The sequence below is a fragment of the Abramis brama genome (genome assembly GCF_963993115.1).
Source record: "Abramis brama genome assembly, chromosome: 16".
NCBI lineage: Eukaryota > Metazoa > Chordata > Actinopteri > Cypriniformes > Leuciscidae > Abramis > Abramis brama.
The window spans coordinates 2,433,775-2,453,526 of NC_139978.1; the positions used below are offsets into that span (position 1 = coordinate 2,433,775).

The 19,752-nt window shown below is 46.2% G+C and overlaps 1 protein-coding gene across 1 annotated transcript; it reads right to left on the reverse strand.

The window, feature by feature from the left end:
- Window positions 1-636: 636 nt before the first annotated feature.
- LOC311066102 (nuclear factor 7, brain-like) lies at window positions 637-19,439 on the reverse strand. The gene is made up of 6 exons (XM_084087100.1): window positions 18,811-19,439; window positions 11,920-12,015; window positions 11,475-11,705; window positions 11,375-11,397; window positions 11,175-11,293; window positions 637-1,663 (listed from the first exon to the last, which is right to left on the reverse strand). The coding sequence occupies exons 1-6, from the start codon at window positions 19,192-19,194 to the stop codon at window positions 1,167-1,169; spliced, it is 1,350 nt and encodes a 449-aa protein (XP_083943226.1). The 5' UTR covers window positions 19,195-19,439; the 3' UTR covers window positions 637-1,166.
- Window positions 19,440-19,752: the final 313 nt, after the last annotated feature.

The following is a 19,752-nucleotide window of genomic DNA, read 5'->3' on the forward strand; positions in this document are numbered from 1 at the left end:
TTTATGTTTCCAGAAAAGATTGTTTGCAAAAAAAAAGGTTTAGTGCATCAAAATGTTTACCGACATGGAAATGATAAATCGATAATTTTTTTATTATCGTTCATCAAATCTTTTTCCATTTAACTTCAAATGTTGCGAAAAACTAGTTTGGAAACACCTTTTGTTGAGAAAGAGGGTTTTAAAGCAAATAAATATGGTGTCACATGACAGAAGCTGTATTTGTTGATTCTGTTAAAGCACCGTTAAAAAGGTTCATAATATTAATTTAATTTAAGTTCAACATAAAAATAGCCTAATAGCTGCACCCGTTTCTGAATATTGCTGGATCAAGTATTGATCTAAATAGTCTTTATAATGAAGTACAAAAAAATCATAAAAATAATTGTATACAATTTAATAATATATAATAACGTTGTTTCAAATGCATGAGGAAAACAACGTCTTGAAAATCTCTGCCGCTCGTCAAAACTACAAATGTGCGTCTGTCAAACGAAGGAAGACTGAAGGAGTTTCCAATAAAGGCAGAAAGAAAGGTAAAATAAACATGTTACGTCTGTAAAGTATTGTTTCCACGACTTAAACCCTAATTATCATCCCAAACATTTAATCTTTCACTCTGAGCATTAAAACACATAATCACATATTATTTATTTATTTAAAACACAAGATTATCAGCAAGAACCTTTTACATCCATTTATTCCAATGAACAAATGATCATTTCTCCTCTATAACTGAAATAATTATTAATTAAGTCTCATGTTGAACAAACACTGAGAATGTGCAGAATTTACTGCTTCAGTGATTTGATGTAATACAAGAAAAAAATATGATATATAATAACTATATATAATTATAATGCAAAAAAGTTAGAAATTAATAAACACACATTGACTGAAATAATCGGGTAAATGTCAATTATCCTGAAAACATGAATGCTAAAACGGTCTCTAATCGGTCTAATTGTGTGAAGTGGAATATAAATGAAAACTTCTTGTTTATTGGTCTGAGTGTTGCTGTAGTGCTGGACATCAGTCATGTGATCATCACGGCCCAATCACAGCCACCGTACTGATATTCAGATCAACAGCACTCTTACTCATGTGATGTGGATTAAATATTGGAAACATGATGAAAGCAGGAAGATCCAGATCTACAGGAGTGACGTTTACTGACTATTGACCGGTAAGATCCTCAGAGAGCCAGAAGAACACCGGAAGAATGGAAAGAGTGTGTGAGTGAAGGTGGTTGTGAATGTGTGTAGATGTGTGTTAGTTACAGGATCAGAGAACGACACAGTTCCTCCGTCATAGTCCAGATTCACTCTCACACGATCAAGCTTCTGTTCAACACGAAAACCAGAACTAAAATACAGTCCGTCCTCTTCATCATCATCTTCGTCCTGATCATACTCCACACTCCAGACATCAGTGTCGAAGAAATCATCTCCCTTCCTCTGGTTTGATGCTGTAGTTACTCCAAGAGTCCAGTCTGAACTCTCTTTAACCTCCACATCCCAGCAGTGTGTTCCTGAGTTAAAACCCTCTGAACCCAGAACACAGTAATAATCGTCAAATCTCAAATTCCAGCTCCATCTCACACTGGTCAGATCATCAGACAGGACGAGACGTGGATCTGCAGTGTTTGGATCCAGAATCACAGGAGCTGATGAGACACAATCAACAGATGCTTTTATTCTGATCTTCATATAATGATCAAGAGTGAACCCAACACAGATTATTATGAATTATGACACTCGTCCTGTTGATCAAACACATTTTCCTCTGATCACTGTCAGTGCTGTTATTAGTTTCACACTCGTTTTTATCATCAGCGTTTAACGGCATCAACTACAAACATTAAATATGAGATTCAGACATTTGTGTCCATCAAGAGAAACTGATACTTTGGGAAAGTTAAATAACAATAAATCAATGAGATCTGTTGAGATTTATGCTGTAGATGAAGAACTGTAAGTGTGTGTCTGATCTTCATGTAGGTGTACACCCAGAGTGTGCACATATTTCTTGATATGTAGCCCCTACGATAACATGAAGAAATCCCCCAAAATATTCTCATCCAATCGCCCACAGGAACTTGGACATAGACTCGGCCAATCAATGACTTGCATGCGGGTACACTGGTGAATGAGACGAGAGGAGAGGGCGGGACAAGAGCGAGGTGAAAAAAAAAAGAAAGAAAAAACAACGGAGAAGATGGCGGCGTCCGAAGAGGTCCCATGCTGACGGAGATTTCGGTATGATAATTCAGTAAATAACAGTTTAGCTCTTAGTTATTGCGGGTGCTACATGTTTTGGTCTGAGCTACAGAACTGTTGCGGTTTGAGTGGCGTGTGTAAGAGCGGAAGACTCCACGCTATCAGTACTGAAGATTCATCCGTCGTCATATCATCAACAAGTATAGTTCGCATAGTGCGAGGCAAACGTTCTCGCTAGGTAGTGCAAAGTGTTGATTATTCAGCTATACTACTAGCGCGTCGCCAACGTTGGAAGCTTGTCACACAAGGAAAGGAAGACAACCAGCCAGTTCACTGCTATAGCCCTGGACGTGTCTGTGGCTCATTTCACCTGCTCTCTCTCTCTCCCTCTGTCTCTCACGCCATCGATACACGGTGCGGTTGATGAATAATAGGCTACCCTGCCACACATGACTCCACCATTGTCACGCGATAGCAACGCCCTCGTGATGGACATGTTCTATTAATTGGTGTACGGTCGGCACATACGTAACGTGGACAATCCGAACCAAAAGGAACATTGAACTGAGGTTGGTCATGGAGTGTTGTTAAGTGTATTGTGTGAAACTGTTTTTGAGGTTACCGTTGACCTGAAGGTTACTGTTATTCAAATATATAGTTTATCTGCAGTGTATTTAGATACATGCTGATGTTGTTAAGTAAAACTTTCAAGTGTTATTGAGCCACTCTGGTGAAGTGGATGTTAATACAAGGGTTTGAACACTTTATGGTGGTTACAGGTTGATAGGGAAACCATTCCTATCGTTTAACATTTGATTTATACATTTTTTTATATATATATTTTTATTTTTTTTATTTTTTTCCTCAGTATTAAAATACTGGTACTTAGTATAATAAATAACCACTCATTTCTCAACGTTTACACTATTGTTTTATTGTGAAGTTTTTCCATCTCCCCTGAAGTAGGGGCGTCTCATCCTCTGTCTGTAAAGTATAGTAGTTAGGGGGAATACAAGTTGAGTCACACACACTGATGGTTAGGCTACTGATATTCTGCACTTTAGGTCTCCACCGTGACAGGTCCAAATCCTAAAGCCTAAGCTATTGTGCTCTATTGAGCGGACAGAGTAGACACGAGATTAATAGGTCTGGGGGTTAGGGACTTAGATCCTCTGATTTCCAGCCATTCAGGGGAGAGTGATTTACCCCTACTAAACGGACGTTGGTCCCGTCCGCTACATATTGGCCGCCACGAACAGGATCTACTTTTTTTGTAGCTTTATAGTTTATGCTCCATGGCTGAGATGGAAGAGTTAAGGAAGCAATTTAAGGATCTCCAGGAAACAGTTACAGCTCAGACAGCTAGGCTGGGGGAACAAGCGGCACTTCTTGATCAAGCCAGACAAGATCAGAGGGAGGCTCTGTTGATGGCTAAGACTGTAATCGAACAGCAGGCCAAGACCCCCGCGTCTTTGTATATTCCAAGAGAGAGAAAATGTTCCGATTTCACCGGTAGCCCAGCCCAAGGTGAACCATGCGTTGAGGAGTGGATAGCATCCATGAAGTCTAGCTTCAAGATAGCCAGGGTTCCAGACGAAGATAAAATTGAGTTGCTCAGGCAGCACCTCAAGGGTGAGGCTAAACTGACAGTTAAGTTTCTATTAAGTGAAGAAAATACTGATATCACAAAAGTCTTTGAAGTTCTGGAGAAAACATATGGTGACAAGGTCCCTGTTGGTGCTCGCCTTAGAGAGTTTTATGACAGGAAGCAAGGCCCAGGTGAAAAGATACGTGCCTATGCTTATGATCTTCAGGAGAAACTGCATAAGCTGAAACGGCGAGACCCAGAGCGAGTTCAAGATCCAGACAAAATGCTGAAGGAACAATTTGTACTTGGGCTAAGAGATGACTTCTTACGGCGTGAAACAAAGAGACAGGAGAAAGCACAACCAACGCTGTCCTTCTTTGACCTGATGCAAGCGGCCATCACGTGGTCGGAAGAAGAAGAAGAGGCCCCTACAGCTGCCAGAGGCCCAGTGCGAGGAGCAGTTAATGCAGCAGCTGCTGAAGAAGCCTCTTCTCCACTGACCCTGACATCACTATACGAGGCTATCCAAAACCTTGCTGCCCGTCAGGAGGAACTCTACAAAGCAGTTCATGGCAGGGAGCAGGCTGCAATGCCCCCTAGACCTGCTAGACCCCCTCTAAGAGACGACGAAGGGCGACTCATTTGCTATTCCTGCAATAAACCTGGTCACACGAGCCGCACGTGTCGGCAGAGTAAACCAGCCGAGCATAGAGCAAGGATGGCAGCCGTTGCTACAACAGAGTGTCAAGCTGAAAATGACACACAAAGCCCTAGTGGTTTGGTTTCAGCTGGCATTAAAGCTGTTACCCAGACCAGCGAGAGGGACTCAGCAACTTCGGTTGGTGCATTTGGGGAGTGCTTCACAATTGATATTTGGATAGATGGTGTAAAGACCAGCTGCCTTTTAGACACTGGTTCTGAGGTCACTACCATTCCAGAGAGTTATTTTAGGGAACATTTCCAGGGGACCGAGTGCTGTCTGTCACCAGCTAAATGGGTTCGTCTAACAGCGGCTAATGGCCTTGAAATTCCAGTGGTCGGGTGTCTGGAGGCGGATATTGAGTGTATGGGCAGGCTGTTGAAGGGTCGGTGTGTTTTTGTGCTGAAAGACAGTTGCAGCGGCAAGAAGGAAAGGGGAAAACCACCCGGCATTCTGGGAATGAACGTGATCGGAGAGCTCAAGGGCTTCCTGACTGATTTCAAGGGTGTTAAGAAGCTGGACCGAGGTACTCCACAGCTAGGCCATGCCAGCCTACGCCGTATACTGGCCACCATGGAAGAGGAGGAACGGTGTGTGGGCCCAAACGGACGGATAGGGTTCGTAAAAGTTGCAGGGAAGCAGGCTGTCACCATTCCCCCGTTCAGTGAAAAGGTGATCGAAGGTCGCTGTAGGATACCACCCAGAGCAACATGCAAAGTGCTGGTGGAGGCGTCTGCCAGTGTCAGTCTCCCTCGTGGTCTAATGGTGGCAAATGTTCTGGCCCAGGCTACTGAGGGGAAGGTCCCAGTGCGCATACTCAACTCAAGTAAGAAGACCATCACATTGTTCCCAAGATGCAGAGTGGCAGAGTTGAGTAAACCCAATGTGATCGTACCAAGGGAAGTAGTGTCCGTGGAGGAGGTGAATGGAGAAGTGTACGTGAGGAAGGTCAGCCGTGGAGAGGTCGAGTCGGTAAAGGGGGATGGACCACTGTCTGTTCCGGTACACGCAAATCTCGAGGGTCTGACGCCACCTCAGGTGCAAAAGCTGGACAATCTTCTCAAGAAACACCGGGATGTGTTCTCAGAGCATAAAAGCGATTTTGGGTACACCACCACGGTGACTCACCGTATTCAGACTGGAGATGCAAGGCCGATTAAGCAAAGGCACCGGCGTATACCTCCACACATATTTCAAGAGTTTAAGAAACACGTGCAGGACTTGGTCGCACAGGGGGTACTCAAAGAAAGCTGCAGCCCGTGGGCCTCCCCTGCAGTAATTGTCATTAAGCCAGACCAATCTGTACGGTTCTGTTGCGATTACCGTAAGCTAAACAGTGTCACGTTGAAGGACGCCTACCCGCTCCCGAGGGTTGAGGAGTCCTTGGATGCCCTTGGAAAGGCGAAGCTCTTCTCGTCGCTAGATTTGACAGCAGGGTATTTTCAGGTGGCTGTTCATGAAGACGATCAGGAGAAAACGGCTGTTACCACCCCATTTGGCCTGTACCAGTGGACTAGAATGCCATTTGGTCTTTGCAATGCCCCTGCCTCATTTCAGAGACTAATGGAGGTAGTCCTAGGCGATCTGGCGTTCGACGTGTTACTGATATACCTGGACGATGTCCTGGTCTTTTCCAGCGATTTCGATAGCCACTGTGAGAAACTGGACGTAGTATTCACTCGTCTGAAGGAACATGGGCTTAAGCTTAAACCGAGCAAGTGTTTCCTGCTAAAGTCAGAAGTCAAATTCTTGGGCCATATTGTTTCTGCGGAGGGTGTCCAAGTGGACATGGAAAAGGTCAAAGCACTCCGTGACTGGCCGGTGCCCAGGAGTACAAAAGATGTGCGGCAAGTGGTGGGGTTTATGTCATATTACAGGCGTTTCGTCCCGAACTTCGCCCAGTTAGCAAAGCCGTTACATTCTCTAATGGGAAAGGGCAAGAAAGAGAGTGGAGGCCATTCTGTTCCCTTTGTGTGGAGTAGAGAGTGTCAAGAGGCCTTTGATAAGCTAAGGGAGCACCTTATGTCATCTCCGGTACTTGCGTACCCCGACTTTTCACTCCCTTTCACCCTTACCACCGATGGGAGCCTTCTTGGGTTGGGGGCAGTGCTCAGCCAGCGGCAAGAGGGGGTGGAGCGCGTGGTCGCCTTTGCTAGTCGAGGTCTCCGGGGTTCAGAGCGGAATGACAAAAATTATAGTGCATTTAAGCTTGAGTTACTAGCCCTTAAATGGGGAATAACAGAAAAATTCCGGGACTTCTTAATGTACTCTAGATTTGTTGTGGTGACCGATCATAATCCTCTGCGCTATCTCGAAACAGCTAACCTCGGGGCGGTGGAGCAGAGGTGGGTCGCCCAGTTAGCAGAATATGATTTTGAAGTGCATTATAAGCCGGGGAGGGAAAACACAAATGCGGACGTGCTGTCTCGGCTCCCTCGAGCACAGGAGCCTGAGGTCAGCGACACTGAGAAAGACTTTCTGGTCATTCAGGCTGAGGAAGTGCGTGCCTGTCTATGGCCTGGACAGAAGACAAATGCAAGAAAGCCTAGTGTGCAGGTGGCTTCACAAGCTGCTGTTACAGCGAAGGTTACAGGATATAGCTGGGAGGATCTTCAGCAACTTCAGGCAGAGGATCCTGTCGTGGGCCCTATAGCAAGGGCAATGAAATGTAACGCGAGGCCCAATAAGAATCAGTTACAGGAAATGGCTCCAGAACAAAAAAAACTGGCCTCACAACGGGATCGACTGAGCATCCGTCATGGTGTCCTATTTCGTAGCATTTATGACCCCAGAGATGGTGAGGAGGTACACCAGTTGGTATTACCAGAGGCTCTGCGGAAACATGTGTTCAGTATGGAACATGAGCATGGGGGTCATTTTAGTCAGAAGGGTACACTTGCGCGTATGACACGCAGTTTTTACTGGCCCTCAATGAGCAGAGATGTACATGAGTGGGTGAAGCAGTGTAAGCGTTGTGCACTTGCCAAAGACGTATTTCCAGCTATCCGAGCCCCATTGACATGCACTAATGTGACCACACCTCTGGAGGTACTGGCCATGGATTACACCCGATTAGAGGTGTCTGTGGGGGGCTATGAGAATGTGTTAGTCATGTCTGACATGTTCACACGGTTTACGATGGCTGTACCCACGAAAGACCAGTCTGCTAAAACCACTGCCAGGGCCATTGTCAAGCACTGGTTTGTGTATTATGGCTGCCCCTCTAGGCTTCACTCAGACCAGGGGCGCAGCTTTGAAGCCAGTGTCATCAAAGAACTCTGCCGTATCTATGGCATCTCCAAGAGTCGTACAAGCCCATATCACCCCCAGGGCAACGCTCAATGTGAGCGATTCAATAGAACGATGCATGATATGCTCAGAACTTTGACGCCAGAGAGGAAACGCAATTGGAAGGAGTATCTTCCTGAGCTTGTGATGGCTTATAACAGTCATGTTCACTCCTCGACGGGATACTCCCCGTTTTATCTCCTCTTCGGGCGAGATGCACGACTGCCTCAGGACATTCTGGGGGGAAGAGACTTGGAGCCCAGTGACATTGACAATCTCGATGATTGGGTCCTCGACCACCACGAGAGGCTGAAAGTGGCAGCAGAGGCGGCAGGGGACGCCGCTCGGGATGCATCCCGGCGACGCAAACGGCTCTACGATCGGAAGTCACGCGCTGCACTTGTCAGATCGGGGGATCGAGTACTGCTAAGGAATCATCGACCAAGGGGGAGGAACAAGATCCAAGACAAGTGGGAGCCAGAGCCATATTTAGTTGTCAAGCAGAACCACCCCGACTTACCTGTCTTCACAGTCAGGCCCGAAACTGGGGGGCCGTCAAAAGTAGTGCACCGAAATCAGATGAAGCATTGCACCTTTCAGACACCTATTAGAGAAGTAGTTGCTCCCAGGCACAAGAGAGCTGCATCTGATTCAGACACAGACTCTGTAGGATTAGTTTGCATTCCTCGTACCCTTCACAAGGCACCAACACCAGGCGAGAGTATGGGGGCTAGTCAAGGAGAGCTGCGGGATGTTGAGCCAGAGGCAGTCTTGGGTGGTAGCCTGGGGGAGGTATCTGATCATGAAAGTGGGGGAGCCTCTAATGCTAGCTCTGGGGAGGGGTCTGTTATAGGGGATTTAGTTGAAGATGCGGATAACTCGGAGTCAGATAATGAGTCTGTAATAGTGAGACGCCCACAGAGGAACACTAGGGGTCAGTTACCTGTTAGATATCGGGAGGGGTATGTTCTGAAGTGAGCTCCTTTTCCTTTGGTATGTTTTGTTTTGTTCTGTGATTTTGTTTTACACTAACGAAAGTCTAAAAGAAATGAATGCATGTGTACTTCTGTTCTAGATGTATCGATGTTACACTGTATGAAAAAAAGTACATGGACTGTGGGTTAGCAAGGGACTCAAACATTGAAGTCTATGATGTGGCAGGGTTTGGAAGGGGGGAATGTAGGTGTACACCCAGAGTGTGCACATATTTCTTGATATGTAGCCCCTACGATAACATGAAGAAATCCCCCAAAATATTCTCATCCAATCGCCCACAGGAACTTGGACATAGACTCGGCCAATCAATGACTTGCATGCGGGTACACTGGTGAATGAGACGAGAGGAGAGGGCGGGACAAGAGCGAGGTGAAAAAAAAAAGAAAGAAAAAACAACGGAGAAGATGGCGGCGTCCGAAGAGGTCCCATGCTGACGGAGATTTCGGTATGATAATTCAGTAAATAACAGTTTAGCTCTTAGTTATTGCGGGTGCTACATGTTTTGGTCTGAGCTACAGAACTGTTGCGGTTTGAGTGGCGTGTGTAAGAGCGGAAGACTCCACGCTATCAGTACTGAAGATTCATCCGTCGTCATATCATCAACAAGTATAGTTCGCATAGTGCGAGGCAAACGTTCTCGCTAGGTAGTGCAAAGTGTTGATTATTCAGCTATACTACTAGCGCGTCGCCAACGTTGGAAGCTTGTCACACAAGGAAAGGAAGACAACCAGCCAGTTCACTGCTATAGCCCTGGACGTGTCTGTGGCTCATTTCACCTGCTCTCTCTCTCTCCCTCTGTCTCTCACGCCATCGATACACGGTGCGGTTGATGAATAATAGGCTACCCTGCCACACATGACTCCACCATTGTCACGCGATAGCAACGCCCTCGTGATGGACATGTTCTATTAATTGGTGTACGGTCGGCACATACGTAACGTGGACAATCCGAACCAAAAGGAACATTGAACTGAGGTTGGTCATGGAGTGTTGTTAAGTGTATTGTGTGAAACTGTTTTTGAGGTTACCGTTGACCTGAAGGTTACTGTTATTCAAATATATAGTTTATCTGCAGTGTATTTAGATACATGCTGATGTTGTTAAGTAAAACTTTCAAGTGTTATTGAGCCACTCTGGTGAAGTGGATGTTAATACAAGGGTTTGAACACTTTATGGTGGTTACAGGTTGATAGGGAAACCATTCCTATCGTTTAACATTTGATTTATACATTTTTTTATATATATATTTTTATTTTTTTTATTTTTTTCCTCAGTATTAAAATACTGGTACTTAGTATAATAAATAACCACTCATTTCTCAACGTTTACACTATTGTTTTATTGTGAAGTTTTTCCATCTCCCCTGAAGTAGGGGCGTCTCATCCTCTGTCTGTAAAGTATAGTAGTTAGGGGGAATACAAGTTGAGTCACACACACTGATGGTTAGGCTACTGATATTCTGCACTTTAGGTCTCCACCGTGACAGGTCCAAATCCTAAAGCCTAAGCTATTGTGCTCTATTGAGCGGACAGAGTAGACACGAGATTAATAGGTCTGGGGGTTAGGGACTTAGATCCTCTGATTTCCAGCCATTCAGGGGAGAGTGATTTACCCCTACTAAACGGACGTTGGTCCCGTCCGCTACATTCAGCATCTGATCATCTTCATTTTATTGGCTCTTACAGTCTGTGTTTTGTTTTAAATTAGTTTATTATGACTGTCTGTTGTGTTTGACTTACAAAACACGAATCACCTTCAACACTTCCTAGCCATGCCCTAGCAACCATTGTCGAGCACCCTAGCAACCCAAATCCAAAGAGGGATATTTTGTAATTTGAATGTCATAGAGGAGTTGCGGTTGGTTTATATCATTCATACTGGTAAGCAGCCTTTGAAGTAACATCATTTGGAGCTGCCAAGCCACTCCCTAGCAACTAAACAGAGTACCCTAGCAACTGTTCAGCAAGACCTATATCTCTGCACCAGAACATCATAGAGACATGGTGGTTGGCTCCTTTGACTAATGCTAGCAAACAGAACTTGCTACAAATGCTAGCAGTGAATAGCTACATGCTAATAGCAATTAGTTAAGTTTTAAAACATGAAAAATGCTAACTAAAACACAGAAGCATGCTAATCATGTTAGCACAATGCTAACAACATGTTAATAATGCTAGCATTATGTTAGCATCTTGCTAAAACATGCAAGCAACATGGTAATTGTATTAGAACAGTTTGGTGTTTGTTAGATGGTTAGAATTAGTAGCACAATGCTATCTATCTATCTATCTATCTATCTATCTATCTATCTATCTCTGTCATGAAGAGCCTCTAACTCTCCACCCATCCATCATGTCCAGCTCAGATCTCCTGCTGTCAGACTCACTGTTTTGGACGATGTCCTGCATCTTCTTCCAGACTCTGAACGGCAGGTTGCCCAAGTATCGTGGCACATGAATCAAAGCTCCAGAAGCCATCTGTGGATCCGGCTGTGAGCTCTGGACTCTGGAAGAACATTCAGGAGTCAGAACTGCAGTGGCTTTGGATCAGAACCAGAGAGACCAGAGACAGGAGCAGTTCACTCACCTTTCCATTGAGCCTGGAAACTCCTGCAGAACAAACACACCATTTATCATCAAGAACTCAATCAATCATCAATCAATCAACCAATGATCTGAAATCAGACCTTCAGAAAGCAGACGTCATTGGCTTTCATTATCTCCTCTATGTCTTTGATTGTGTGTGAAAGAGCTGAGATGTGTGTGTTCATCTCCTCCAGCTTCTCCTTCATCCTCTGCTTCTTCTGCTCCTCTTCCTCCCTCAGTGCAGTGACTGTAGCTTCTTCTTCATCTCTGAGAAACTGATGAAGCTTCTCAAACTGCTGTTTAATCTGACGCTCTGTGTGCTCAGCTTGAGACTGAAATCAAAGCACATTCACTCCAATCATCTCAATCGACACACATCATTAATATCCAAGATAAACTCGGATACCCGACATAAAACGGGTCCAGAAGCAGATTGCTGCTAGTCATTTACAGAAATAATAAACTGGAATACATTATATCAGATCATAACTGTATATAGTGATCCAACAGCTGTAATGAAAATGACTCTCGTTTCTGTTTCCTCACCTTGATGTGTTGAACTGTTTTCTCAAACTCTGCTTTCATTTCTTCATTGTGTTGAAGTTTCTCCTGTAAGGTCTTCAGTGCTGTATTGAGCTCCTCCTAGAATTGAACAAAAATACATTAAAACTCCAGATTACAGTGAAGAGAAGACAATACAGTGATATGATCATATAATGCAGTGAAAAAGTATTTGCCCCCATCTCATATTAAATTGATTCAGAAATTAAAACCTACTATAAAACAAAGGCAACCTGAGTAAACACAAAGTACAGTTTGTAAATGACAATGTTATTTATTGAAACAACAGTTATCCAATATCAACTGGGCCGGCGTGAAAATGTATTTTCCCCCGTAGTTACTAATTCCTCAGATCTATGAAATTGCATTTATAATGTAGTTCAGCTGGACTAAACACAACCAGTCCTGATCACTGCAGCTGTTCAATCAGATCAACACTGAATACTGAAGCCTGATTGGTTCACATTTGTACAGACAAAACTGACGGGGCCGACTGCATATTTAAGTCGGGCTGAAAACTATATTAATCCTTCAAGTGTGAAGATCATCTCCTCGCTGTCTCCAAAGAGAAGAAGATAGGAGCCTCAAGCAGCTGTTTAAGATCTGCAGTGTTACAAAGCTCAAAGTCTCAAACCCAAAGAGATATTCTTTGTAAAAGTTAAGGCTCAGCCACGCCTTGCTGTAACGCTTCATTCAAACACGCCGCCACAAATCTACGTCAGTGTGTGTGCGCAGAGTTTCATAACACCGCCCAGATGTATATGTCACAGGTCGGGGTGAAGCGCCAGCGGGCCGCCCACCCCTCCGCCCGCGTGCCGCCCCTGAGGAGCTGACCGTGGACACAAAGGAGGCAGACACAGAATTAAAAATAAATATTCTTTATTAAATAATAAAAACAATATAAAGTCCCTTCCACATCCTCTTTTCTTCGGGAGCAGGTTCTTCCAGCATCAGCAGGCTCTTCCAGCATCAGCCGGCTCTTCACTAGCCTCAGGCTCTTCCAGCATTAACAGGCTCTTCCAGTATCAGCAGGCCCTTCCAGCGTTAGCCGGCTCTTCACTAGCCTCAGGCTCTTCCAGCATTAACAGGCTCTTCCAGCATCAGCAGGCTCTTCCAGCATTAGCAGGCCCTTCCGGCATTAGCCGGCTCTTCACTAGCCTCAGGCTCTTCCAGCATTAACGGGCTCTTCCAGCATCAGCAGGCTCTTCCAGCATTAGCAGGCCCTTCCGGCATTAGCCGGTTCTTCACTAGCCTCAGGCTCTTCCAGCATTAACGGGCTCTTCCAGCATCAGCAGGCTCTTCCAGCATTAGCAGGCCCTTCCGGCATTAGCCGGCTCTTCACTAGCCTCAGGCTCTTCCAGCATTAACGGGCTCTTCCAGCATCAGCAGGCTCTTCCAGCATTAGCAGGCCCTTCCGGCATTAGCCGGTTCTTCACTAGCCTCCGGCAGAGAGTGGAAGATACATGTAACTCACAGCGTTAGCAGATTCTTCAAGCGTTAGCAGGGTCTTCACTGGACTCAGGCAGAGAGAGGAATGAATACATGTAGCTCACAGCGTTAGCAGGGTCTTCAAGCGTTAGCAGGTTCTTCACTGGACTCAGGCAGAGAACGGATACATGTAACTCACAGCATTAGCAGGTTCTTCAAGCGTTAGCAGGGTCTTCAAGCATTAGCAGGTTCTTCACTGGACTCAGACAGAGGGAGGAATAGACACGTGTAACTCACAGCATTAGCAGGCTCTTCAAGCATTAGCAGGCTCTTCACTGGACTCAGACAGAGGGAGGAATGGACACGTGTAACTCACAGCATTAGCAGGCTCTTCACTGGACTCAGACAGAGAGAGGAATAGACACGTGTAACTCACAGCATTAGCAGGCTCTTCACTGGACTCAGACAGAGAGAGGAATGAATACATGTAGCTCACAGCGTTAGCAGGGTCTTCAAGCGTTAGCAGGTTCTTCACTGGACTCAGGCAGAGAACGGATACATGTAACTCACAGCATTAGCAGGTTCTTCAAGCGTTAGCAGGGTCTTCACTGGACTCAGGCAGAGAGAGGAATGAATACATGTAGCTCACAGCGTTAGCAGGGTCTTCAAGCGTTAGCAGGTTCTTCACTGGACTCAGGCAGAAAACGGATACATGTAACTCACAGCATTAGCAGGTTCTTCAAGCGTTAGCAGGGTCTTCAAGCATTAGCAGGTTCTTCAAGCATTAGCAGGGTCTTCACTGGACTCAGGCAGAGAGAGGAATGAATACATGTAGCTCACAGCGTTAGCAGGGTCTTCAAGCGTTAGCAGGTTCTTCACTGGACTCAGGCAGAGAACGGATACATGTAACTCACAGCATTAGCAGGTTCTTCAAGCGTTAGCAGGGTCTTCAAGCATTAGCAGGTTCTTCAAGCATTAGCAGGCTCTTCACTGGACTCAGACAGAGGGAGGAATGGACAGCTGTGATTGCGAGTGAACAGCAGAAATAATTCCCACACTCACATTTCCACCACACACTGTAAGGTTTCACTCGTGCTCATTTCCACAATAAAACTGCAATTCAACAGACTCAGTGTACCAAGGCTTCCGCCCGCAATCCAGCCGAAGTTTTCTCTGGCTCTCTCATCTGTCTCTCTCATCTGTCTCTCTCGTCCTCTCTCTCCCGCGGCCTCCCGCCGCGACCGCGGCCACGGCCGCTCACGTGCTGCGCGTCTCACCTCTCATTCTCGTCGTGTCCCCATCTGCTCGTGCCTCTCTCTCCCGCAGCCTCCCGCCACGGCCGCGGCCGCTCACGTGCTGCCCCCTCTCTCTCACAACCCCCGCGGGGAAGAACCACCCTCACTTTCTCTTCCTCTGACTTTTTATACTCTCATGAGCTAGTGTGGCCCCATTCAAACGCTCAGCGCAAATTACCCACACCTGCTGTCAATCCGCCACTAGGTTACCATAGCGACAGGCACTCACCCAGGCTTTGGGACGGTGTTTCGCTTCCCAAATCTCAGCGGGGACATTTCTCTAACAGGGATAGTCCCGGGCTTATTTGTCACCCCGTGACATACCCCCCCACCAATCCGCTCCAGTCCCTGGAGCGGGACGCCGAAGAAAAGGGAAGAGAAAAACAAAAAAGAAACAAAAAAAAAATAAACAACAAAAAAAAAAAGGAAAAAAAAAACTGGTCGCCATACCTTCGGCCCACGGTTGCTCAACTCAGGGCGGCACCCTGCCGACTACGCCACTTGTCACAGGTCGGGGTGAAGCGCCAGCGGGCCGCCCACCCCTCCGCCCGCGTGCCGCCCCTGAGGAGCTGACCGTGGACACAAAGGAGGCAGACACAGAATTAAAAATAAATATTCTTTATTAAATAATAAAAACAATATAAAGTCCCTTCCACATCCTCTTTTCTTCGGGAGCAGGTTCTTCCAGCATCAGCAGGCTCTTCCAGCATCAGCCGGCTCTTCACTAGCCTCAGGCTCTTCCAGCATTAACAGGCTCTTCCAGTATCAGCAGGCCCTTCCAGCGTTAGCCGGCTCTTCACTAGCCTCAGGCTCTTCCAGCATTAACAGGCTCTTCCAGCATCAGCAGGCTCTTCCAGCATTAGCAGGCCCTTCCGGCATTAGCCGGCTCTTCACTAGCCTCAGGCTCTTCCAGCATTAACGGGCTCTTCCAGCATCAGCAGGCTCTTCCAGCATTAGCAGGCCCTTCCGGCATTAGCCGGTTCTTCACTAGCCTCAGGCTCTTCCAGCATTAACGGGCTCTTCCAGCATCAGCAGGCTCTTCCAGCATTAGCAGGCCCTTCCGGCATTAGCCGGCTCTTCACTAGCCTCAGGCTCTTCCAGCATTAACGGGCTCTTCCAGCATCAGCAGGCTCTTCCAGCATTAGCAGGCCCTTCCGGCATTAGCCGGTTCTTCACTAGCCTCCGGCAGAGAGTGGAAGATACATGTAACTCACAGCGTTAGCAGATTCTTCAAGCGTTAGCAGGGTCTTCACTGGACTCAGGCAGAGAGAGGAATGAATACATGTAGCTCACAGCGTTAGCAGGGTCTTCAAGCGTTAGCAGGTTCTTCACTGGACTCAGGCAGAGAACGGATACATGTAACTCACAGCATTAGCAGGTTCTTCAAGCGTTAGCAGGGTCTTCAAGCATTAGCAGGTTCTTCACTGGACTCAGACAGAGGGAGGAATAGACACGTGTAACTCACAGCATTAGCAGGCTCTTCAAGCATTAGCAGGCTCTTCACTGGACTCAGACAGAGGGAGGAATGGACACGTGTAACTCACAGCATTAGCAGGCTCTTCACTGGACTCAGACAGAGAGAGGAATAGACACGTGTAACTCACAGCATTAGCAGGCTCTTCACTGGACTCAGACAGAGAGAGGAATGAATACATGTAGCTCACAGCGTTAGCAGGGTCTTCAAGCGTTAGCAGGTTCTTCACTGGACTCAGGCAGAGAACGGATACATGTAACTCACAGCATTAGCAGGTTCTTCAAGCGTTAGCAGGGTCTTCACTGGACTCAGGCAGAGAGAGGAATGAATACATGTAGCTCACAGCGTTAGCAGGGTCTTCAAGCGTTAGCAGGTTCTTCACTGGACTCAGGCAGAAAACGGATACATGTAACTCACAGCATTAGCAGGTTCTTCAAGCGTTAGCAGGGTCTTCAAGCATTAGCAGGTTCTTCAAGCATTAGCAGGGTCTTCACTGGACTCAGGCAGAGAGAGGAATGAATACATGTAGCTCACAGCGTTAGCAGGGTCTTCAAGCGTTAGCAGGTTCTTCACTGGACTCAGGCAGAGAACGGATACATGTAACTCACAGCATTAGCAGGTTCTTCAAGCGTTAGCAGGGTCTTCAAGCATTAGCAGGTTCTTCAAGCATTAGCAGGCTCTTCACTGGACTCAGACAGAGGGAGGAATGGACAGCTGTGATTGCGAGTGAACAGCAGAAATAATTCCCACACTCACATTTCCACCACACACTGTAAGGTTTCACTCGTGCTCATTTCCACAATAAAACTGCAATTCAACAGACTCAGTGTACCAAGGCTTCCGCCCGCAATCCAGCCGAAGTTTTCTCTGGCTCTCTCATCTGTCTCTCTCATCTGTCTCTCTCGTCCTCTCTCTCCCGCGGCCTCCCGCCGCGACCGCGGCCACGGCCGCTCACGTGCTGCGCGTCTCACCTCTCATTCTCGTCGTGTCCCCATCTGCTCGTGCCTCTCTCTCCCGCAGCCTCCCGCCACGGCCGCGGCCGCTCACGTGCTGCCCCCTCTCTCTCACAACCCCCGCGGGGAAGAACCACCCTCACTTTCTCTTCCTCTGACTTTTTATACTCTCATGAGCTAGTGTGGCCCCATTCAAACGCTCAGCGCAAATTACCCACACCTGCTGTCAATCCGCCACTAGGTTACCATAGCGACAGGCACTCACCCAGGCTTTGGGACGGTGTTTCGCTTCCCAAATCTCAGCGGGGACATTTCTCTAACAGGGATAGTCCCGGGCTTATTTGTCACCCCGTGACATATACGCAAAGAAAGAAGGTGTAACTTTTATTCTCGCTGTATTATTGTTGCCGCCGGCGCCGGCATGTCGTGGAGACGCTGTGAAACTACTTTGTTTGGCTTTCCAAAAGAGAACAAAATTAGAAAACAGTGGTTAAGCTTTACTTACAACACTGCTCCAGAAAAGTACAACCAAAATATTCGACTGTGTGCTGCGCATTTTTCGGAGGACTGTTTCCAGAACCTGCGAGAGTACAAGGCCGACTGTGCAGAAAGGCTGATTCTAGAAAGTGGGGCAATTCCATCTTTGCTAGTACAGTCTGGCGCTTCTGACTCACAGACACAGCCTGTAAGTATGTTTTCATATTTTAATAATTTGCTACTGACTATTCAAACGCGAGTTATGAGCAGTATAGAGTACGATCACAAATGCAGACATGGTTTTATGCTTACAAAGTGTTCTCCCCCGTAGCGCGACGTAAAAAGACGGTATAAGTCATAAATAGCCCCTCATCACAGTTCTTGAGATTCACGTTCGAAGCGGTGGCTTACCATCCTACAGTCCTACCATTCTGACTGTTTCTTGCTTCGCGCACTTTTATGATATTCGTGGATGCGGCCCTCTCCCCCTGAGACAAATAGGAGTTCGCATCCTGAATTCCCTCAATGTTTGGCTGCTTTTGGCCTAATCGAAGGCCTGATCGCACAAAGATCTTTTGCTCCTCACAACGGCCGACCTTCGGCCTCTCTCGCTAAAGATGCCCTTCAGCCGGCTCTGGCATCGGTCAAGCGAGTTGGTGATCTGCAGGCTCTTTCAGTGGATGCATTCTGCCTCGAGTTTGGGCCTAATGACAGTAAAGTCCTCCTTAGATTAAGACAAGGCTATGTGCCTAAGGTGCTTTTCCACGGCCTTTAGAGAACAGATCATAAAGCTCTCTTCCGTTCTGCGCTAGTAGCACAGCACTATCGGATTGCGTTCCCCATAAGTATCAGCTACTTATGCAAGGCGAGTGAACAGTATCGAAAGGGAATGTTCCAGTTACTAACGGTTCTGGTTCTCTGAGATAACGGGAATGAGTATTGTCTAGTTTGTCGTGCAACTGTACACAAGTCGATGCTGCTGCTCATCAGTAGAAAAATTTGGATGAAAATGGCTTTCAGTGTGACTTAAATAGGCAGTCGGTCCTGTCCGTTTTGGCGGACTGAAAAGTAATTTGTCTGTGCAGGTGCAGAGCAGGCTTCAGTATTCAGGGAAAAAGTGAGTTTTCCTCATAAGCGTCAGTTACTGAATCTGATCTCAGGGAACTGAGGTTACGTTAGTAACCGGAACGATCTGTGTTTATGACTCGGTATGGTTCTTTACATGTGAATCAAGAAACATTTGTCTTACCTTATATGATGAAACCACTTCACCGATGGGTCTGAATTTTGAATCTCTGCACACTAAACACACAGGCTGTTTGTCCTCCAGACAGAAGAGTTTGAGTTTCTCACTGTGTAAACTGCAGATCTCCTCAGACCCTGATGAACGCCTCTCATTTCTCTCCTTCAGGAACGACTCACACAAGTTTTTTAACACAAGATTAACTGGAGGAGGATCTCTTGAGGCTCTTTTCCTGCAGACAGGACACTCCTGAGATTCCTTTGTTCTCCAGAACTGTTGAAGACACTCTTTACAGAAACTGTGACTACAGGATAAAATAACAGGAGCCTTGAAGATTTCACAACACACAGGACAAGAAAGTTCTTCTGCAGATACATTTAGTGAATCCATTTTCACTGTTTGAGCTCCAGCAATCTGAACTTTCACTTTCTGAATGACGGTTTAAAAAATGAATCACCATGAGAATCACAAAGATCAGAAAACAAATTTGTTCAGAAAGAAACTTCTCAAATTCCTCTGTGAAGTTTTTCTCTTCGTACTCCACTGATCGCTGATTCTTTATTGCTTTTGTCGAGACAAAGTCAGCATGGCAGAAAAGAGAAATAACAAGTCCGCCTCTTCCTGGTTAGTGTTGTAAGAGGGTGGAGCTTCTGATCAAGGAGTGTTGAAACAAGTCAAAGAACAACATCAGGATTTCTTTAGGTAAAATTAACTTGAATTGAAACGTTAGAAAGATGTAACGCTTTAAAGCCTTAGATAAAACACAAAAGAACAATGAAAACACTGAAATATTAAAAATAAAAGATCTCAAAACCTTTGTCACAGAGTTTCTCCAGAGTCTGACATGATCCAATCTTTCCTAAAATGATTTCTTCTCATGCTGAAGTTTCAGTGATAAACACTCCTCTGTTTATCTGCTGATTGTCAGTGTTTGGGGAACCAAACAGG